General features: G+C 38.0%; 1 protein-coding gene across 2 annotated transcripts; it reads right to left on the reverse strand.

Moving 5' to 3' along the window:
- Nucleotides 1–754: 754 nt before the first annotated feature.
- ASB7 (ankyrin repeat and SOCS box containing 7) lies at nt 755–22,822 on the reverse strand. Of its 2 annotated transcripts, none has more exons than XM_075714301.1 (4): nt 22,783–22,822; nt 19,341–19,601; nt 11,691–12,296; nt 755–1,383 (listed from the first exon to the last, which is right to left on the reverse strand). In XM_075714301.1, exons 2-4 carry the CDS (start codon nt 19,549–19,551, stop codon nt 1,244–1,246), a joined length of 957 nt encoding a protein of 318 aa, XP_075570416.1. In that variant the 5' UTR covers nt 19,552–19,601; nt 22,783–22,822; the 3' UTR covers nt 755–1,243. The 2 variants fall into 2 exon arrangements, with proteins under 2 accessions (XP_075570416.1, XP_075570417.1); XM_075714302.1 differs by having other exon boundaries at nt 1,318–1,383; nt 11,687–12,296.
- Between the last annotated feature and the right edge of the window lie 1,126 nt (nt 22,823–23,948).

Consider the following 23,948-nt stretch of genomic DNA (forward strand, 5'->3'; position numbering starts at 1 on the left):
ATATGAACAGGGCTTTTCTTGTTAGTGCACATACAAAATACATCTTAACTTACGTGCACTTCCCACTCTCTAACCTGAAACAAAGTGAATTTCAGATCAACCAAAAAAAAAGAAAAAATCCATCACTGCCTTTAAAATAAAAGGGTTTGGCCAATTTCTTTCCTTTTTTTTTTTTTAGTGGACACAATTTGGCTGAGAACCCGTAGATAAAATTTCAACTGAAAGTGAAATAAAGCAGGTTATACATTCATGAAATTCAGGGAGTAATAACGAACAGCAACTGCCACATCACTTCAGTAATGTCACGTCAACACTACAGCGAGGCAGCAGTTCCTATTCTCACAAATAATGCACTGAGACTAAATGAGGAATAGTGTGCTGGGGGGAATCACACATAAAGGGAAAATACATCAGAAAGATTATTGCACAGGAGGCACTGTATGAGAAACAGAATACATTGGCTTAAAAAAAAAATCTAAATTTGTTTACTTTTAAGTTAATGTAAAAAATACAGAGGCTATGCCTCTTTGTAGTGTACTGTCACTGTTAAAAATAGACTTACAAACAGCCGCCTATTTAACAGGGAATGTCAGGAAACAAGAGGGCCTGAATTTCATGGGTATCCCAACTACAGTAATTAGGAAAAGAACAACATAAAAAAAGCCAATGTCTAGACCCTCAAATTGAATAGGGTAACTGCGTTTTTTTTTTAACTTCTGAATTATATTCATACAGTACCCTAGGACATGTTTATTATCAGCCCTTCCCTCTATCCTGCAAAAGCATACACCTTGGCAGAGACAAGAGTCCCAACAGACAACAGGGCTCTGAAGGTCTTTCTATCGGTATCCTTTTGCAGGTCTGGTGCCTTGATTTCCAAACTTGATTTTCTCGAGTAATTGCTCAGCATGCCAATTCAAACCAACCGCTTCCCTTGAGAGGCTACCTTCCATCTCCACTGCAAGTCTGCACACTTAATGTGAAAACAAACAAACAAAAAACCAACTGCAATTTTTAAAATGTAATATTGTATAGAAAGCTTGGACCTTGTAAACTTGGACCAAGAAACCAAAAATTAAGACCTTCTAGCATGTGGTATAAAAAACCCAAGGAAGTGTATACCTGCCTTCTGACTTCACAGAAAAATCAGAATTTGCATAGGATATACTTTGTGCAAGGCAACAAGCCTCTTCAGTATCTGGAATATAACTAATCTTGCTCATAGTTCTTCTCTTCATGGATATCAGATATCATCAAATTTGTGTTTTAAGTAGTCTTTCATGACCTTGGCAATGGGTAGTTCATCAAGTAGTTTTAGGTTTTGAAGGCCTATACACTGACGGATTTTAATTCGGCATAGATCTTGCAAGTTTCTGGGCTGTCCTGAAAAGACAAAAGGAACACATAAAAATAAAATGATCACATTTTAAACATACTTTAAGAGATCATTTACTCAGTAAAATCACAGATGTTTGCTGTTTCTAAAAGGCAGAGGGAAGGGAAAAATTACAAGAGAGAAACGGGTGGAAGTTAATACCTTTCTAACAAACAATAATTCAATGAAATCAAGGGATGAATCCTAAAAACATTTTTACATGCACATAATTTTACTGACACTAGTGTAAAGTGACATTATCCACGTGAGGATTCCCACGAGGTGGCAACATACGCTTAAGTCCTCCATTTAACTTTTTGTGGATTTTTTTCTATCCTTGTAACACCTGGGGAAGAAAAACTCCTCAGTCTTGCTTCTTTTCAAACATTAAGACAAAAACTTCTACATTCAACCGGTAACAGGACTAGGCACTCTCCTCAGAGTGAGGCTTTAGAAAAGTTATTCAAGATCACGTGGCAGAATCAAAGATTTTTTTTTTTTTCCCCCCTTCTAATGAAAAGACGAAGGCTTTGGATGCAGCCACAACCTCGTCAAACAGAAAGAGATGAAAATACGAGTTAACCGCTGTCCACAGAGGAAAGGCTTTACCGACATCACACGAACTTCAGAATTTCTGGCAAGGATTTTCCAAAATAAACCGGTTCCTTTTCAAACTCGTTTCTTAACAGGAAACTGTTCAGAGTCAAACCACCTTGAAATACGGTCTCCCATGCAACATAACATAAGAAAGAGTAATCTAGCCTTGTATCTGAAAGTACCCAGCAACGGATCCCAAGGAAGAAGGAAAGAAAGAGGAGAACAACAGCCATTGAGAAATCCTGTCCCAATATACCCCTCTGGCTTTCAGCACCAGTGTCTTTGGGCCTTCCTAAACCAGAGATTGCACACAGATCTATGTCTTTAATAGCTGCAAATGGCCTGCCCTTTGTAAAGCTGTCTAATGTTTTTTGAACCATTCATACTTTCAGTATCCAAAACATCCTGTGGCAACAAATTTCACAATACAATTAGGCGTTGGCTGGAAACTACAAAGTGCTTTTATTTATTTTAGATCTGCTTCCTGATCACTTCATTGCATGCCTACCATTTTTTGAGTTACAGAAAAAATAACAAATAAATGTTCTCAGGCCAGTCATGATTTTACATACCTTTATATTATTCTCCATCCTCCACTCATGCTTGGTACCTCTTTCCAAAGCTGAAGACATTTGCTCTATTTAATAACCTCCCACCATGGGAAGCACTCCAAACCTCTGACCAAACTAGTTGCCTGCCTTTGTGCTTTTTCCTCATTTTGCTCTATCTTTTTTGAAATTACCCCAATAACACATTGAGGGTGCGCTAATCAATATTTTGTTCATCAACTTAACTGGGGGGGGGGGGGGAAGAGACACAGTTATGGCACCCAATGGCTGTCCGAGTCAAAATACTCAGCACCACAAACAACGTAGGTGCTTATGCCGGTATCAAGATAATCTGTCGCCAACAGAGCAACTTACTGTAGTCTTTTATTATCTGTATAATCGTTAATGGTAAAAGACAGTGCTTGCTTTTGCAAAGAAAGGCATGGCAATTTTATTGAGCTGACTGCTTGAATCAACCATTTCTTTAAAAAGCAGCACAAAACAACAAAAGCGATTTTAAGTAAACTTAGATGGACGTTTCCAATTAGCTTTCCTGAGCTGCCACCAATTAAGCAGGACATTTTGAAAGAGGAAATGCCTTCCGTACTGGGCTCGACGCGGGCGGGCTTTATGGTGGACAGTAGGATGCTGTCAGCCCACCGGGCACAAACCTGGTCGGAGGAGACGGGAGGGTTTTTCTCGCCCGAGCCAGCCCCAGAGCTGGCTCCAGAGCCCGTCCCTTCTTCCATCCTCCCCCTAGTTCAGCAACAAACCTTCTAGCAGCTAAACAGGCGCTGACATTATGGGTTTATTAGACTTTTCTGGTAAGCACAGAGTACTAAGATTATGAAACTATTTTCTCTTTTCTATTTGGGCATTTTGTACGTCGTTTCAGTTACCCTTTATAGCAAGTTCTCCTTTTTTCCCCCCTGCATGGTTTTTTTTTTTCTATAGAAATGGGCTGACAGACAGGTATACGCTGGGATTTATCTTAAGCACTAGATTTATCTGAGGTAAGCTAGCAGAAGTAATGCATGAAAATAAGTCTCAGTCTGTTTTTAAAGAAACCAGATTTGAAATTAAAGAACATGAAAATTTGAGTTTCCTTCATATAAGCTTAAAATACTTTTATTATACTTATCACCACAGTATCTAAATGTCAATTTATTTTTAATTATATCCTTCAGCCATGACTTAGAATACAGATCATCGGTTAGTTTGTCCACTGGTGGTTTCTTCTTAGCAATTCCCCCCCCCCCCCCCCCCCCCCACCTCGAAGGAATGAATTTATACAGCTTGGACAACAGCTGAATGCTCAGCTTTCAGGGAAAGACAAGTTACTTTTGGTAAGAAACCAAGCAGAGGAATCTTTACAGTGATAAAAGAAATAGTTCTAATGCTTTAAATGTGAATGCAAACAGGGTTCAGAAAGGATGCACCTTTTCAAACATTAACTGCAAATGGCAGCATTAGAGGGTATAGAGGACTACAGATCTATGTGTATTTTCTGTAGTAGAGTACACAATAATACAGCTATGAGACACTGAGATTTCTGGTTTCAGAAATGAATGCCTTTTAATTAACATCCTACGGGTTTTTTTGAGAACAAAACGGAACAGACAACTGAAAACACCCAGAAGAAATTGGTCATCAGTTAATTCAAAAAGATCCGATTATCAAATGTATGACATTTTCCCCTGATAAGCCTAAAAATATTTCCTGGGAATGTGTTAACAATGGACATTTCCAGTGTTAAGCACCAGTTACTACATCTAGTGGCTGTTAGTGTCTTAGGTCACGCCTTGCAAATTCCAGGGTTATTAATGCATTTGTGATTTATTAGAAACGGTGTCTAGAACACTTACTCATTCTTGGTTGCATCTGAATGAACAAGAAAAGGAAAAAAAAAAAAAAGGATTACAGACCCATGTCAGTAGACCTTGGTTTGGCAAATGAATAATGTTATTAGTAATTTGGCAAAGTAAGACAAGTTAAATGATGAATAAAGTTCTGTTTAAAAAACGATTAGGAAGTAGCAACTTTGGTTATATCCTGCATCACAAATTTGGAAAGTTATTTAGGCAAATAAGCTAGAACAGAAGAGAATTAAAAAAGAAAGAAACAAAAAACCCCACAAACAGAAAAGGCAAGATTGACCTAATTACCACTATCGTGCAAAACAGCAACATAAGACTACTGATCATCTTAAAACCAAAAAACCCAAAAACCCAGCGCATCCTGCTCTGGTCTCAGAGGGACACCTTGATGAGGGCAGCGCTGTTATTCTGGAGCAGCCGGGTTATTGTTAGGCCGTTCCACAACCCCCGTTACCACCGGGGCAGCAAACACCTACCGCTGCTGTAGAGCTGAAGGCTTGTCAACGTGTTCGCCGGAACCAGTTAGATACTTCAGTCGATTTATTTTGCAAGCTTTATAGCGATTATCAAATAAATTAGAAGTATTAATTACAGGAAAAAGAGACGGATAGTTCATCTTTTGTCTTCCACAGCTCATGCTATGTGCTGTAAAGGGAAAGCAGAAATCCCCACCAACGTACTTTTTGTGTATAGTTTCCCAAACGTGACAGAAAAGTTTCCTCCAAACAGAAGAAAAGTAAAACATAGGTTTATAAAATAAAGAGAAATTGCTTTTTAATTTTTTTCTCTCTGGAGGGAGCAGACTCCGCTACGTATAAAATTTAAATGTTTTCCTAACTCATTTCTTCAACTGCTACCAAAGTAAGTTCCTGAGCTTCCCCCCCCCCCCCCTTAAATAATTAATAATTATTTTACTTAAATAATGAAACAAACCTTTTAAATTATTATTAATAGATTGCTTCTCTGGAAAAGCAAGGGAAAAAAATGCATGTTTTAACAGCAAGAAATTATTACAACTGATCATGAATTTCCACTCATACTCCATTCCTTTCCTTTTTTGCAGTTTCAAAATTTTCTGCTATTCTATCTGGGAGTTTGCTGTTCTATCCCAGAGACAGACAAAGCTTACATTTAGGATTTACTACCTATACAAAGAAGTATACATCATCGGTACAACTGCTCTGCAGCTCATGCATTTAGACCTGTGCCTGCCTGGTTTTCCTATGCAGAAAAGATAGAAAGATTTCCTCCCCAAGAAATAAAACACTAACTCACCTAATAGGTCTATATTTAAGGATCATTATGGTGTAATATTAGACCTAGTACCTCTGACAACACTGATTTTTAGGGACTCTCACCCAGTTTTAAGCAAAAGTATTGTAAAGGTGAAAGGAGGGAATCCCTACCAGTTTCCTCCACTGAAGACACAAGAGCACCTGCACAAAGCAAAAACCATGAACTGACCTGTTCTGTTACTCAAGAGAAAACTTAGGAGTAACTGAAATTAATACACTTGTAGACTGCAAGAAGATCCTCTCTGATGTATCGTCTGACCTACTAAAAAAAAAAAAAGTACTTTTAAAAGCAAAGAAAAAAAAAATCAGTGTCATTGGTTTGAAGTGGATAGGCAGTTTCTGAAGAAGTTAAAAAATGAAAAATAAGATGACGTATTTCAGAAGCTGCCCACAGTCTTCTCTGCAATATTAATACATTTGTCTAGAAAAAAATGTTTACAGTGGTATTTCTCAAACTGAGCCTCTGCCTCCCCTGGGAATTGTGAAAGGCTGAAAACAGTAGCAAGAAATCATTTAGTAGTTTCTTTTTAGCTACAAAGGAAACTTAAAAATAAAAGTTTTGTGCAACATTAAAAAAAAAAAGTTGAAACCAGGCTGACATATGGCTGGCAGCAGCTCAGTTCCTCTAGACTATCAGAATAAGTATTTATATCCACAGCTAACTATTAAATCCAGCCCTTATTTTACAACTGTGAAGGAACCTGGCTACTGCCAGCAATTAAATTTAGTTACAACTTTGTTGGCTTTTTTGGGGGGCTGGGGAGGGGATTAAAAAAAAAAAGATAATTGAAGTTATCAATTGGAAACTCACACCCACCAGCTGAGAAGCACGTTGGTGAGGATGCACAAACACCGAATCATACTGAAAGGATGCGGTCACCTAGTAAATGGTGGTTGCTGAGCTGAACGGGAATTCAGCTGTTCACTGCAACAGGAGTAGCTCTAACAGTTTAGGAAATGCACCGTCTTGTACTCCGTAAGAAACAACAGCAGAATAACTAGAGAGGATATTTGGTTTTCCAGCATTCAGAACGCCAGAAACATCCAGTATCAAGAATCTGTAAGTCTGAAATAGTAATATAAGACACGCAGGGCTGAATTTCGAGAGAAAGAGATTACAGAAAGTGAACAAACTCCTTGAATCAGTACCTAGCTCAACAGGACAGAGAGAGCTTTTAATTCTTTTCAACGGGATATCACACGATTTATTTTAAAAATTCTAGTTGAATTTTGTGTTCAGTATGCTTCTATTAGAATAGATGAGCTTGAAGTATATTTTCATTGCTCTTTGAAAACTAATTATCTACAATGTTTTAGATGTCTTAATTTCAACATTACTGGCAGAGAAAACACATACCAAGTAGGAGTGTATTTTGGACTGAAAATTTATATATGGAAAAGCACAATGCCAGTAAAGCTCAACATTAAGTGTAACAGGTGTATTTAGCAATGAAATTAAGATTTGAAAATGCTTGTATATGATTTTTTTTTAAATATTTTGTAATGTTTCTATAAATTCAGTCTTGCTGAAATTGCTATGGAAATTCAGCTAAGAATTTCAATACCATAATGTTTACTTACTGTCTCCTAAAAATAGATAAAGTGCTCTGAACATAAAGACAGGTTTAAGATGCATTACTACACTCTTTTTACATTATAACAGAGCACAGCAGAGGTGTGCAAATGGGGGGGGGGGGGGGGGTGGCTGTACCTTACATGCCCCATATAAGAACATTTTTTTTTTTTTTTTACATAAGCCTTTTCAAAAAACTATTCCAAAGTATACATCTGTATACAGATATATAAAAATGATTCAACTGCTTAATATAAACAGTGAACTGCACTCTGATTTAGTAGCTACGTTTTTCCATAACACGTCAGGCAATTCCGGGTTGAGAGTTAATTATTTGAAAGGTACCTTCCCTCTTTCTAGAAAGAAAGAAATTGTGCTATGTCTTTATAAAGGTATCAAAAACTATACTGGTCTTTAAGAAATAGGTACCTGCAATCTGCAGAAAGTAATCAGGATTCAGATGGTATTTGTTTATTACTAATCCAGCTAAAATGAAAACTATAAAATAACCCTCTTGCCCTAGTTCCCTGCATAACTCCGGATGACAAAGCAGACCACATTCATTAGTGCGAGATTTCCAGCAGCACCCAAGGAAGCAGACAAAGCTTGCGATTCCAGTAAAGTTCTTCTGTGTTAAAACAAACATGACGATACTATTTCCTTTGCAGTTATCCATGTAATAAAATACACAGAAATCTACTTAATTCACTATGACGCTTCTGTATTCAGAAAAGTTTAAACTACGCAGAGACCCTTTTAAAAAATGTTCTTCCAGTAAACAAAAAAAAAAAAAGTCCTAGTGAAAAGTTATCTTTATTTAGCAAAGGAAAAGAGGCAAAGAATGTATAAGGATTTCCTTAACAGGACTTTCGTCTAAATTTTCCTGCACATTTACAGTGCTATATAAACCTAAACACAAAATTACACTCTCTAGTCAAAGCCAAAGATTCGCCCTTTGAAAAATTAAGAAAAGGCACGTGGATGAAATATTTGTAGTTTAATTCATTTGGTGACTTTTAGATCTTGTTCCAGATCTGAAGTTAGTTCTTTGATAGCTGTTAACATAGACGCCACATTACGCTGCTGTGGCCATATCCATTTACTTAGCTGTTTGCCTCGACAGACAAGCAACTCACGGAGCCAGTCGCAGACTCTCTCGTCCACTACGTTATCTGAACGGTGATTAAATTAAATGAGAGCTATGGGGAGGGGAAAGGGTTCAAGTTTTTTTTATTCCCCTTTTTGAGATCATAATGGAATTTCTAGTATCTTAAAGTTTATTTAAACCTTTAAGTATTTTTCTAATACGTGCATTTTTTCCTACCGCCAGCATTCTCTTTATAAGTTTTAGTATTCTCTGATCCCATTCAACTTCAACATAAATCATTCCACCCAGGACTGTAATTGCACCTGTTAATTCTGTAGACATATACACTACCAAAAAAAAAGTCTATATGTATCTCTATCTTCATATATATTACATACAAGCATCTCTCAATTTTGCATTAGTGTGTTCCAAGTTTAACCCATTGAAACACCTGAAGGGGCAGGTTCAGATCTCTAAAACTGAAGCATTATGCTGAGATGCTCCAAAACAACTCTTTATCAGATCATCTCAGGTACTATGGTGATTGCTAATAAATGTTTTTTGGAGAAGGAAAGTGTAATACAGATAAGGAAAAGGAAGGTCACTATTAAAATCATTGAGCAATTTTCATCCTCAGTATTGTTTTTTTCACAGGGAGACTTTACGCATTTTTGTATTGTAAAAAAGTGGGGGGGCGGGAGGAAGACACGAGTGACCGTCTAAACACCAAGTCAACGGCAGACTCTTGATGAAAAATTTTGTTGTTCCCAACTTCCAGCTTTGTCCTTAAATAGAGACACAGCTACAGAATAACTTCCTTCCTCTTGGAATTATTCTAGGAGCAAAGGAATCTCTACCTGTAACCAGGAAGAATACAAGACCTTCAGGGTCAAAACCCAAAATCCAGTATCTTCTTGCAGACTCTCAGGGCCAATACTGAGTATTTCTGAGAGCTTGGTTTCTTGCCTGTTATTCACAACCGGGGACCTGGGCTAAAGGCTGCGATTATTACCGATTACAATACCTACCAAAACAAAAAGAAATTCACATGTGATGTCTTCCGAGGAACTGAAACTGTACAAATATGTTTTCCCAAGTATAGAAAAAAAATTAGCTACTTACATCTTACATGTAGACTGCTAAATATTATCCCATTTATACGAAGCGTGCAACCGCTTTCACTTGAAGACACAGATCGGTTTGATAACTTTCATAGCTTACATCTACTAATCTTTAAGCTTAAAAATTTTAATGTACTGCAAAAGTAAAAACTAATTCCTGTTTTACTATCAAATATACTCTTCAAAACTTTGGATGCACATAAAAACTTACAGCTACGGACTTCTATATTAAGCACTTAGTATAATGTTCAAATAAACAAACCAGAAATTCCTGTTAAGCCCTACAACCAAGGCACTGTTACCAACCGCAAGAGATAATTTCACGAAGACTTCAACTAGAAGGATTTTGTAAATTTTTCTTCTAGTAGATTCATATTGCAGTAGACTCAGAAGCAAGATTTTTCCCCGAAGTGCTACAGCGTGAGATCTCAACAATTCCCTGTACACAGTCTGGTCTAATTGGGAACTCTGCTACCAAAATCCCAGCTTGCTCTTTATCCATTTCATCTCTCCTACACCATGCTATTAAAGTGATTATTTGTGAAAACCATGGAAGACAACGTTTGGATATTTATAATAAGGGCAGCAGAGTCTGTTTATAGCTGTTTGTAAACATACATTCATAATAATTTTGCTCAGAAGCACAAAGCTGAAGTGTTTTTGCCAGCACTAGTCCTCCCTGCTTTCCCAGTTCTCCCTCCATCAGCACAAAACTGGGATAGTTCCAACACCGTTACACCGGCCACAAATTCAAGCTACTTTTTTGTAGCAGAATTTACTTCTCACTTAACATTAAACCCTTAAGGTATGGAATCTGCAACCTAAAAATAAGCTACAGTAGTGGCTTCCAACTTTCTGAATTAGTCTTTAGACATTGAGGAAACACTTAAACAGTCTAAGTGTTCATGCTTACCAGGACATTCTAAGACTGTGAAAAATTGCAAGTCTGGATATTATATCATCTAATAACAACCCTGACGGTGCTACTATAGAGTGAGAGGCTTCCAAAAAGGAAACCAGGAAGAAAAGGATTTGAATGAGAAGGGGCAGGCAACTCAAAACAAAATCTGTTAGTTGCTTGTATTTCTTCTTATCAACTTGCACCTTTCCAAAAATTCTCTTCAGATTTCTGATAAAAGCCAAAATAACACCACGAATCATGAAGACAAAAATGAAATTCCAAATGCTTATTTGTGTCACTATTGACAATGATTCTCAGCTGATTCGCCCCCAGCTCACACTAAATTTCAGTTTCTTTGCAGAGTATATAGGGTGCTTAACTCTCATTAAAAACTCCAACATCCAAAAAAATAAAAGGAACTCTAGGGGAAAAAAGGATATATGAAATACCCCATCCTCTGTAGCACAAAGATCATCCAAGTTGAATGATAATTTATCAGGCCATCTTAACATGTTTGAATTAGCAAACTCCTGCTAATTGCTAATCAGCAATTCCCAAAAGCTTTAGGCAATACTATAATTATGCAACACTAATATAGCATTCACTGTTGAATGAGAAAGAACGAGAAAACTTTCAGTAGATCCAGCACACCAAAAAATGACAATCAAAACTGACCAGACTATTAAGAACCTAATACTCTTTTTAAATATCAGAAGTCATGATGAGTTCCAATCTCTTTCATATTTCAAAGACATCAACAAAATCAAATCGAAGCTGTGCAGCACATGAAACCCCTTCAAGTTACATGAATAAACTACGCAGTTTTGTTGTCTGGTGTAGGGGAGAGGAGAGAGAATGTGGGAGAACACAAAGCAGCAAAAGCTCTTTTCTGCCCTCATCGTAGTGTCAGATGAAAAAGCCAGCAACTGCAGAGTATTTGAATGGCAATTTAAAAAAACCAAAAAAGCAAAAGACTAAAAAAAACCCAAACAACAAAACAAAACCCCGAAACCCAAACATCTTATGTGCTAAGGCCATTAATAAAATGAGATTTTACAGCTCACTTTTTAAAAATGAATGCTTCCTGTAGATATTTAAACAAAAACTAATTTAAACAAAATATACTTAACATTAGCACCTTTGCTGAATAAGAGATTCCCAGTATCACAATCCCTTCACCTTCCCAGAAACTTTCTAGTGCATTTAAACAGCATGAAGGGGCAGAGAGGAAGCATTTTTTTTTTTTCTGGGGCTAAATTCAAAGAAGGCTTTTAGAGGACATTGTGTCCTGTGATTAACTTCTCTTACATACATACTTGTCACTTCTTGTAAGAAATCCAGACAGGGTCGGCTACTTCCAGAAATACTTATTGAAACAGCCAGTGGGGTCTGTCCTTCATAGTTCCTTGTGTTAGTGTCTGCTCCGTAATTATACAACATTTGTGCACAAAGCACATCATCTCTAAGAGCAGACAAGTGTAAGGGTGTCTGTCCATCTTCCAAGCGACCCAAGTTTGTATCCGCCCCTCTCTGAAGGAACATTCGGCAGTAAGAGTGATTGCTTTTGATCACAGCGTATCGTAACAGGAAACCATTTTGAATGTCGATGTTGGCATTGTGATCCAGCAGGATTTTCACACAGCTTGACCTCTCTCGGATAATGGCCAGCTGAAGCGGTGTAGTACCTTTATCACTGAGCGGATCAACCTCAGCCTTGAACTCCAACAGGAGTCTGACAAATGAGTCTCTGCCATAGTGGGCTGCTACATGGAGGGGAGTCCAACCATCGTTGCTTTTTGCATTAATAATGTCACTTCTATATTCAGATTCCAACATCAAGCGTGCAATCCTCGCTCGGCCATGCATGGCTGCATAATGCAGAGCAGTGAAGCCTCCAATTAAGTCCTTAACTGTGGGATCAGCTGAAGTTAAAATAAAATTAAAAAATAATTAGAAGGTATTACAGTAATCCGGTGCTGCAGAAAAATAATCAAACGGTTGAATGTTAGTCTTTTCAGGCACAGCATGACAGGATTTTTTTGCAGTTCAAACTAATTCTTGCTTTCATGAACATGCTATTTTTAAGAAAAAGTTAAATTATATTTAAGAAGGAGTTACACACACACAAAAAAAAGACTTCTTTCATATACATATGTTTCCATTTGACAAATAGTTTTCCACGTCTTCCTAGCACTCTTAGGATAATTACTCAAATCTCTCTGTCCATCCAGTTTTCCTCCAGCTCTACAATATTACATTTCTTTCTCAATGTTCAACTTTTTTTATTTTCCCTTGTGTTGCTTCTTGGTCTTAAAAAGAAGCATGTGTAGGAACATCTGCTGTCCCAAATTGCGGATGTTTTGTGGTCTGGCAGGATTGTATTGTTTTTAGGGTGTAATACTGTATTAGGTAAAACGTTTCTCTGTGGTCTGCAGGATTTCCAAAGCATGTAGGATATATGTTATTTTAGATTATCCTGATAAAGTCTGGTTTTAATAGCTGATGAATCTGTTCTGAATTTATAGTTTTACAAAAATTTAAGATTTTACAAGAATGTAAGCATCCACTTAGGGAAGAAGTCAGGAAAAATATTACTGCAGAATACAAGTGATTACACAGATTATTCCCCCCCCTCCCCCCAACATAGCACAAAACCTCAGTCCAATTTATGAATTTAAAAATTAAAATGATCAAATTAATTTACTCAATTTAATTTCCTCAATACACCCAGACTTCTAAAGCAAGTGACTATTCTCATGTACCAAATTAATTACCAAAGGAAAGGCGCCCGCCTCGTTACCATTTCTCAGCGAGAGAACAAGTCAGGCTGCAAGATTTCTCCTTCCACCATCCGTAGATGTTGCCTGGCAGACACCAAAAGGTACAAACTACAGGTTGGAAGTTTGAGGCACTTTCCTAACCTAAGTCTCCTAGCAGGTAAAGAGAGATACTATCTGCAGAAGACACTAGCCTTAAGCTGACACATTTTCAATACTCCTGCATATCTACGGAAACAACTGCTGGGGTCCATCCATCACAGTTGCTCGTGTTGTCTGCTCTGTAGTCATACAACATTTGTGCACAAAGCACATCATCTCTAAGTGCAGACAAGCGTAAGGGTGTCTGTCCACCTTCCATAACCTTGACGGCCCTGTCCTTGCATCCTAGCACGTTGAATTCTTTTTAATTTCCTCATCTATACATCTTGTGTTTAGAAGGAAAGCAGCAGTGGCTGGGGGGGGGGGGGGACATGGGACATGACATTGTGACCACACAGGTTTAAAACAAATTTGGCTGAAGGCTATGAACACCCAACGCTCACACACATTGCTCAAGGGGAGCACTTGCTCTCCCGTACCACGTAGAGAGGGCAGAATTTTCTGCTCAGTTGCCATCACACTGAAACAGGAGAGGGGAAGAGGGCGACAGACGCCAACTTGCATCTCAAAATTCAGACCTGCTGTAAGTTAAGTTCACAATACATATAAATTGCAAGCTAGTTTAGTCTGAACACATCCGAACACACGAAGGTGCTAACATAAAACAACAGGAGTAAGCTTCCCAATATGGACCATTCCCAGATAACACACCAAGACAGACATCATACCAAAATAAAAGGACTGGCAAGAGAGAGTACAGCATACAGCTGCAAAGGTGACCCAGCAACTTTAAGGATTTTTTATAATGTAAAGTGAAGATTGAGGGGAAGAAAACAAACAAACAAAAAAATCCAACATAAAAACTAATGCAGCCTGACTACACAGAGAAATAAAATGTGAGAACTGTCTCTAGCGTATAGAATAGGAACCTAAAAATAACGAGAGAAAGATTAAGGAAAATTTAGTCCCTTAGTAGTGACAGCCTTCTTAGTCTTCTGTGAAAAGCAGAAGTTGCAGCGCTCTGTAAAGTTACACTAACCTGAATTTAAGTAATTGATGAAGCATCCACAGGTTGGCAGGAAAATGAAGTCAGTGACTGAATAGGTGGTTCCTAACCCGCACTATGATGATGTCCAAAATATAGCAAAGAATCAGTACAACCCACAAAGCCATTAAAGCCAAAGATACTATTTCAAAGTCACATTTGCTGCTCCCAGTGTCTCTTTCTGCGCACTGCTCAGACTATTCTAGATTATCTCCTGACTGGTGATAAATAAAGTGAGCAGCTTTAGCATGAGAATTAAGATGCAGAAGGATGATACATTCTGAGAGGTAGAATTAGGGAGAGAGATGTACATAATGGAAAGGAGACAGCAGCAGCCAGGGCCATTTTCCACAAAAAAAAGTTTAAAAAAAAAAAGTCATGCTGTGCCTTCTCTCTTCCACGCTGCATAGGGCACACAAGTCAATCATTTCTACCCTCCAAACGAGGTGCAGAATACTGCTGCTAGCCTGTTTAGTCTATGCTATTTCCAAATTCAATCACATGTGCCCCAACTTTTGTGTGTGTATGTATATGCGTTTTTATACATGTTGTTGTAATCCAAACCCAACAATTTACTTGCAACATACAGATGCCCTTTACCTATGGTTTTAAGTACCATTCCATGCCTTCCCTAATCCCAAAATTTCATCGCTTTTGACCACTAAAGTGAACCAGAAAAAGATTAAATCATGTAAGAGAAGTGTCTCAACAAGAAGAGGAAAAAAAGCCTCTCAGTTGGGCAACCAAGCAACACAACTAACCTTCCAAAAGTAAACCGGTAGCAAAGCCTCATGATAAAAATATTGTAATTCCTGTTAAGATTATGGGCTTCTAGTGAGCTAATAGTACCAGTCTCCCCCTTGATTAGGGAAACAATTTTAACAAGACCAAAACGTCTGTTGCTATCCAGTCAATGTTTTGCTGCCATCTCCTGGAAAACTTTTGAACTTCACAAGGGCTTTTAGCAGAAGTCAGACCTGCATTATGTTACATACAATTTCCATCCGTTCAGTCCCTGTGGCAGTAAACCTACAAAGGTGATGTCGCCTTAAGAACTTGGGTTGTTGTGGGGTTTTTTGTTTGTTTGTTCTTTAAAAGGCTTGAGTATTGGTATCCTGCTGTAAAGTAACTCTCTCCCCCTGGAACACAAGCAAGGTAGAAATGAATTGGGAATGATTCTCAGCTTACCTTTCAGAATCTGCAGAGGGGAAGGGGAAAAAAAAACCCAAAGGTACCTCATACAAGTGTTTTTAACTAGGAAGGGACGAAGCCAACACTTGCCAGCATTTCTTTATCTTGTCTCTATCCTGACTGTCAAACAATTACTTCTTTTCAAGCTTCCCATTAATTTGGGGAGAGCAGAATCTAGAAAGGAACGGCTGCATTTGGTCACTTCTAATGTTCTTAAATATAAGGCATGATACAATGGCATAAACCTTGAACTGCTTATCAAGGGTACCAAATTATTGCAATCAAGCTCACTTGTGATTGAAAATTTGCAACACTGAATCATATTCAGATTATTTTATTTCACATTAAAGTTGGGCACCTAAGCTAGTCATTTAAACTCTACTGTTAATTAAACTCTTTTCTAACACTGTAATCTAGAGAATATATAGATTCCTAAGCAAGAGTCTAACATTTTAGAGTTTCAATTTACAGCTCAGTGGAATGGTTTCCCTTCTTTCTTGACACCTTCATTAGGTCACTCTATCACAGTCTAATTTGGAAAGCCAAGAAAGCAATGCTTCTGGCTTCATAATGTACTGCGATTATTTCAAGCTTACTTCCCCCAACGAGGGATTAATTCTGACCACAAGGTTTAGAAACATGGCTACGTATAGCTTCTGCTTTGAATTTTCTAGGACAACATTGATACAAAAGACATCCAGGAAAGCATTACTGTTCAGACATAGAAACACTTTATGAGTTGGTTGAGGAGGATGAGCATTTGGCATTCTCTAGTTTCTCCCAGATTCTGCGTGACTTTACTACAATTTAGATACCTTGCAGCCAAGACTAAAAATACATACATACATCTGTCTGGCTACTTCTTTCTGTTACTCTTCAATTTCTAGGAGGTTTAGCGAATAATTTCTTCACTTTAATACGAGCAACCAGAAACTGTCCTGCTCAATTAGTATTGAGAAGATACTGCCAAGGGACAGCTAACAACCACGCACTTTCAAGACTTTAGCTCGTTCTGACGTTAACAGTGGTGGTTAGGGATTAATAAAACACAGTTCTTGTCCAGCGTTGGACTGTCTGTCTCAATATGTCATTTTGAAAATTAAAAAAAAGTACACTAAAGGGGAAAAAAAGGCTTGTTACACAAAAATCCAAGATTACTGAAAACTACACTCCCTGTTTTTGTGTTGCTTTCCTGTTGAGCTTTGTGACTCTAGATTGTTTCTATGGCTGGAAAGAGCTGGCTTCACAGAATGTTCACTTTAATAACGTGAGAGAAATACACTAAGAAAGTAAAATTCACTATTTTTCATGAAAGCTAAGTTTCTCCATGGTTCTGATCAACTTCATGCATTTCACCACTTGCTAAAGAATATTTATTATCTGACCCATTACCTCTGTATCTAGTTGGTATTTCTGCTGGCTTCATCCTTTAGTCTGGACTGGTTATTTTATGCATTTTCCCCCCTCTATCTGTGTCTCTTTGCTCAGCAGATAATAAAAAGCTTCCTCCTGTTCCACCACCTCCACTCAAATCAGCCGATCTGCATGCACAATGCTGTCCTCTGGCTCTTTTCTTTGGTGGTGAGCAATGATGGAACAGAAGGAAAAAAAGCAAGAGCAGGAGGCAGCCAGGCCATGACTCCCATGAGAAGCCACCTTTTATTTCCAGGTCAGCGACCAGATTCCTTCTCAGCCTTTATTAGCCAAACTCCATCTCCATCCCACTACCATCCAAGACTATGTGAGTAGTCTTCCAGCACCTCAGATCTGAGGCACAGCACTCTACCCTCAGCAACAGCCCAGTGTGGTTTTCTCATTCCTGTACTATGAAAATATTTCCAGCTCTGCTAAGCTTCATCATCCCTCTACACAGCCACAACTATCACCAGTTGCCCTTTCCTTCCCACTAACAGCTCAGTTCCCTCTGTCCTCCAGAACTCCATCCACTCCCTATCTTCTTTATTACTAATATATGTAGTCAGTTCAATACTCTGTTTACCGTAAGATTCACATCAGAAAATTACTTTTTCCTTCACCCCAGTCTCACTTTGGTCCACAGGGATTAAGTGCCAACATCAAAACAATCCACTTCTTGAGAGGGAGAAAGGTGGAGACTGTGTGAAGAAAGGTAGACACAAACCTCTTGCTAATGAGGCAGGCATGATTAACTCGGCTTTTAAGAGTCAGCTCATTCACTGCTTAATAGCTCATTTGTGACATTATTATGTTTTAAATACTCATTATCTCTTATGCTTCTGTTTTGAGGGAAAACAAGGCAAGGCACAAAACAGTGCCAATTCTCTGAAGCGCGGCTCAGCTACAGGAAAGCTGCCGTAGATGACTAACCCTCACACTATTTGTTACTCAACTTTCTAGTCCCAGTGATTAAACGCTATACTGCTTCCAGAACAAGGGTGTTTCATTACAGCCAGTTTTCACAAGGCATCAGATTCAGCTGGTACTTTGTATAGGAAAGAGTAACAACAAAAGTAAAACCAAAACACTGCATCAGCAGCTATTTAATATTAAAACCTATACAATGAAAATACATAGGAATACATAAGGGGTTTTTTTTTCAGATCATCTTCAAGTTTACAGAGCTAAACCCAACATATTTCGAGACTTACAGACTAAAAATTTTGAATTATCAAACTGAAGGCTTGAGATTATCCACACATATTACATTTAAAAAGTAGAATTTAAAGTTATTTATTAGCACAATTTAGTAGCTTTTCCCCCCTTCCAATAAGGACATGAGGGTTTGCCAGTATTATATGGTTAGAATCTATAGTAGGTATATCAAAGGCGTCCAGTTGTTCAGGCTGTATTTCACTACTGCTCTCAAGGAACATACCACTAATTGCGCAAATACCACAGCCTATTAATGCCATTCAATTTTAAGGGTGAGCCATACATCTGACAAATACTGCGACGCACATAAGGAGCCCATATGGCCTCAGATACATAAAGCATCAAAAAGATAATGTCAGTTTCATTGGGTCTGAAAAAACAGCTTAGTTCATAATTCAATTGGTAAGAACAGCACTAGAATAGAAAGGATGCTGTTCTTTAAGAGCACTAATCAGAATGTGGAGAACATCTACTGACTTATTTTTCCTCTCCAGTATCACATTAAAAGATTAAGATTACCCATTTGTAAAACTTTAGATGGCCTTGAAAGAAGATATAGCAAAAAGAAGTTCTGACCGTACCATTTGAGGGATAATAATCATCACCCAAGCGAGTATATTACTTAAACCAACAAAACTCAATCAGTTCTTGAAATAAATCTTCACTACAGAGGGATGCAGGAGAGGTGTAAACTCAACTGGACTAGCTGACACTGAAGTCCTTGCACAAAGAGTACTGTTTTCATAAAGTTTAGCAGACTGTTAAAGCCTATATAGAAACTTAGTCTTTAAGGCGACTTGTTAACTTGCTTGAGAATTATGAAACAAACTTCCCTAGGACTTCAGTTCAAGGATCTGCCTTCCACTAATAACAGCCCCTAACAGAGAAGGAAAGCTGATAGCGAGCACTGTGAGTCCGTTTAATTTTATAACGAGTCCTTCTGCCCTGTTTTCATAATGCTTTTTCATTCTTTTAACAATTCCTAGGCAATTCTGAGGGGTGAAAAAGAAGGTATTAAGATACAAAGCTAACCTATTACCTCATTCACAGAGCATGCATCAGAAGTAAACAGAGATGAAGTGCAACGCCAAAGAAAGGGGGGTGGGGGGTTGGGCATTGGAAGTAGGCAATACCTAACCAGTGCTGGAAAGCCCTACAATGGAAATTGGGATAGAAAGATGTGAGATGGGTATCAAGATTTTTCTCTCCAGGCAACTCACCTCCATGTTCAAGAAAAACACGGACACATCTCTCTTTCCCTCTTGCTGCAGAGAAATGAAGCAAGGTCCAGCCATTGGCATCTCGACCATTTGGAGAATATCCTTGCTCCAGCATCTTGCGTACGGTGTGAACATCGCCAGCAGCAACTGCAGCCTGAATCTGCAACTCTTCCTGTAGTTCAGGGTTTCTCCGACAGTGATGGTGTAACATCCTAGCTGAATCTGGCTTTTACAGAAGCGTCATGAGGTCACACGAGTCACCTTGAATCAATATAAAGCATGAATAAATTAGGATTGGGACCAGAAAAGAGATATCTAGGGGAAAAAAAAAAGCAGTACTAACAAAAAGCAATGCTAAGATTTACTCTCTACATGCAGAGCAAAGTAATCTTATACATAGGATAAATACCAATATCAATGTTGCTAGCAAGATCATAGTACATTGTTCACATCATTACACTGCAAAAGAAAAGGACACTTACACACTATAAATAGTAAATATTTTCTTCAGAAATGACAGCATCAAACAAGAGTCCACAAGTAAAGCACCTGAGCAATAAGCAAAATGAAAAATCTCCAAACCCAACATTCATTTAAAAATCACAACATGGTTAGTATCACTAACTCCAGAGACACTGGTTAAATAGATTATCTAAACTGTTGCATGAAACAGCACTGCATTGCTAGAGCAACTGACATATGATGTTTTTTTTTCTAGAAATGTATCATCTCTAAGCTTCAGTGAAAATATTTTCATCTTACTAATATAATCTTTTCCTGTGACCTACTGCACATGAATATTAGTAACACTAACGTTCAAACTGAAAACTTAATTTTCTTTTTTTCTCCCTTGTTTTTTTTTTTTTAAATTAGAGTCTACTGTCTGTATTTTGGCTTGTAGACTTCTTTATTAGTACATAAAGACTGCAAAGAACCTCTATATTCCAAAAATAAAACACAAAGATGATAATATACGAGACCTGAAAACACATAAGTGCAGTTACTATAGCCCTGTCAAATACCATGAGAACATATACCAGAACAATTCAATTTATAATTACCTTGATACAGTACATGAGAGAGCTGAGCCAAAAGGCTATCTAAAATAGCAATCATAAAAGAGCCTAGATACAAGCATGCATTGGGAAAGAAAGAAGTGCTATACTCCATACTCTGAAAAGTATTCATCTGCAGTTCTACTTGCTACCCAGCTGAGGACAAGAAAAAAAACACAGGTATTTAGGGATTCTTCCGCAGTACACGAAGTCTGTTAAGTGTTTACATTTTCACATACATTGTGTATCATATCGCATTAACAGGTATTCCTAGCATGAAAAGGGATATCAGAAGACAGAGAATAAAAGCAGGGTATTAGAAAGGTAATGCTGAGCAATAGGAGTCTCAGAAAATATTCAAAACCTGTTGCAATAGATATTAACACAGAACTAGAATATAAGAAGAGAGAAGGAAAAAAGTATTTAGACTCCTGAAAAGTTAATCAAGATTAAAATACAAGGAAAAGTTCTAAAGGCAAAAGTAAATTTTAAGCAAAACTTAAAATTTACAGCAACCTTGTTTTGTTAGGATGTCAATCCACATCATCACCTAAACCTTCTTTTACATAAATATCATACAGATTTCCAGATCCTCATGATTCATAGGTCATTCAAAAGACACTGCAATCAACTCCCCATATCCCACTGGGCACTTGTTTTCCTGTGATCCAGATATACACAGGCAAGAGAAAAGTGAAAACATCAATCACCGCCATCTTTCCAGATAAAGGCACAGATATCTATTCACTCTTCTATAACCTAGTTGTGCCCATTGCAAAGAAGTTATTTAGCTGCTTCTTGGCGAGATATAAACTCATAATTAACAGGTAGCTACAATGACCCTACTTATGTTGCAAATTCGGAACGTATATACAGCAAATGCCTGTCTTTGACATTTATAAATGCTTCAACCTATCATGTACGGCAACAATCACTATTTCAGCACAGGGTTATGAAAGAAGACTTTTTAGCTCAATAGGTTATACACGGCTTAGGTGCTGGCTTTGTTTTGTTTTACAGTATGAACTCCATTATCTGACACTGGAAGAAAAGGGGATTTACGAACCGGCAACTGCTAACTCAATAGTTCAGCTTTTGCAGCATATTCCAAAATCAAACTTGGTTAATCTGATGACTATGGAAGTATTTCTATTGACTCTAATAAGCTTTTGCTAAGCTCTTTTCTAAACTCCAATTAGCACTTCAGAACATGCTCACCTATAAGACAGTGAGCTTGACTTCATTCTGGATCACACCACTAATAGTACTGTTAATGAAATTCCAACTACAAGAACATCATCTTTCTTTGGATTTACAGCTGAAAACAGATAGTAGAACCTGATTGATAAGTATGAGCCAGAGGGAGATCCTTAAGGAAAAAAAAAAAACCAGAGCATGGCCCTTCGGACGTACTTTCTGAATGTGTACAAAAACAAGAGATGAAAACTTTTCTCTCAAACAGAATATCTGATCAAAAGTTAATATAAACAAACCTTCTATTGCCATTTTTACAGTCCCTTCTTGTAAAGGACTAACACTTGCAAGATCTCATGTGATCCTGAAAATTAGGGTCGAACTAGTTGCTCAAAATACATCAGAAAGAGATAGGATGACTACACAGATGAAACGAAATGGGATTTCTCTTTTAAGGGGACAGCAGTATCCCCACTGCAAATATCTATGAAGACAGTTGGTTAAGAAAAAGCAAAGCTCTTTATATCACACGTCTCAGCTGGTGGGTATATTTGTAATGCAGCATTACAAAAAGTTGGCACTGGCCCCATATGTTGCATGTGACTCGCAGAGCTTATTCAAATGAGCTAGTACTAAAGTACATAAGTACTAAAACATACAAAGCAGAAGACACAGTCAGGCATAAGCAGCTCCTTTTATCACTTGTGCAGTTTCTGTAAATATCTACTTTTCCATCTCACCCCTATGGCAAGAAATGAAATTCAAATTACAAGAAGACTTCACTGTAATATTAAAGGTTTCAGGACAGTTCTACGTATGCACCAGCTCTGAAAATATTTTCACTTCTGCTCCATAGATCATTTAAAATTCCTGTTTGCAGATCCTCATTTACACCATCAATCTTTGGAGAAGGAAAGGAAGGCTACTGGAAGTCATTAGCCATTTGGCACTTAATATTTAATGTTTTGCAACTGTAATCAATCTCATTGAGAACACAGTATGCATTTGGATTGCTACATATTGGCTTTCTCCATGCAAGTAAAAAAATTAAATGAAGCAGTAGAGGAGGGGAAAAATGTACCTACACATTCTTGGTTATAATGATTGTATAGTGCTATGAAAATGGAGGACAACGACAACTTAATTGATTTTTGCAAGCACAACAGGATAAACTCAGTGTGTTCCTGAATTACCTTATAAGAGGTTGTCACTCTTTGATGGATGTCCTGCTCTTCATTGTCTTCACTATTCATAATCCTGTGTGCCCATGTGTGTCAAAACCTGCTACCCCTTTAAAAAAAAATATTTCTTATTAGTTGCAAAGATTAAAAGTGGGAGGTTTACTTACCTTTATTTTGTACCTGTGATAGAATGTTACATTTTACTACATTTATGCCAGAAAAGGCCCTGAAGTGTGTTCTTTCATTCTCAGACAGTCCTCCAGAGGTTGGGGTGGGGAGAGTTTGCTTCTGCCAGATGAAGAAAAGGCTACAGAGAATATTTTATTGAAAACAAGAGAAATAAGAGATGCACTTCCTCTCTGGAGTAAGCCTTGAAGAAACAGTCTAAACTCTAAGGATTACACATATCTGCTCCTGCCGTGGAGCAAGAATGGATGCAAAGGTTGCAGTAGGTATTTCTGCCTGACTGCTCAACATCTCCCTGTGGGAGGCAGATGCCAGGAAGAACCTTCAGGATCCATTTAGCTCCTCCCGACCCATTTTTGTCGGGTTTTTTGTTTGGGTTTTTTTTTTCTTTTTAAAATTATTTCCATCCCATCTATGCTTCCCTACCTAAAGAATAAAACCTGACAACATAGAGGATTGACTTCTCTGTCCTTCAGCCGGACTTCTGCGCCACCAGAGCGTCATCTCCCCCTCACACGACGGCTCAAGCTACCACACGCTGCGTTTCACAAGCAGGTGAAGATACCTTCACAACACAAGGAATACCACCACCTCAAAAATCTTCACCCTTTTCTTCATATCTAAAAACGATCCTTTCAGTATCGAAGCTTACTGAACGCCACTTACCATCCCTATCCAGTTTCCACCTTCAGACTAGCCCTCCTTATCCTCCTTCCTTGCCATCTACAGGTAACAGGATCAGTCCCAACAGTTGCCCTTTTCTCACAGCACTACTGAGCCGGTACTCATCAATGTTATTTCACTAATTCTTTGTACACCTTTATCAGACCTTTCGTTCACTTTGGCTGCAAGCTTCTCGTGACGGGACCCCTTATCATGTGTAAGCACTGCAATAATATAATAAATAATAAAAGCATTAATTACTTAATCATATAGCAGACCACACAAAACCAACTGTGACTTATTTCTTCTGCAAATGAGTTGCACCAGAA

Source organism: Pelecanus crispus, chromosome 7, assembly GCF_030463565.1.
Source record: "Pelecanus crispus isolate bPelCri1 chromosome 7, bPelCri1.pri, whole genome shotgun sequence".
In the NCBI taxonomy this organism is placed as follows: Eukaryota; Metazoa; Chordata; class Aves; order Pelecaniformes; family Pelecanidae; genus Pelecanus; species Pelecanus crispus.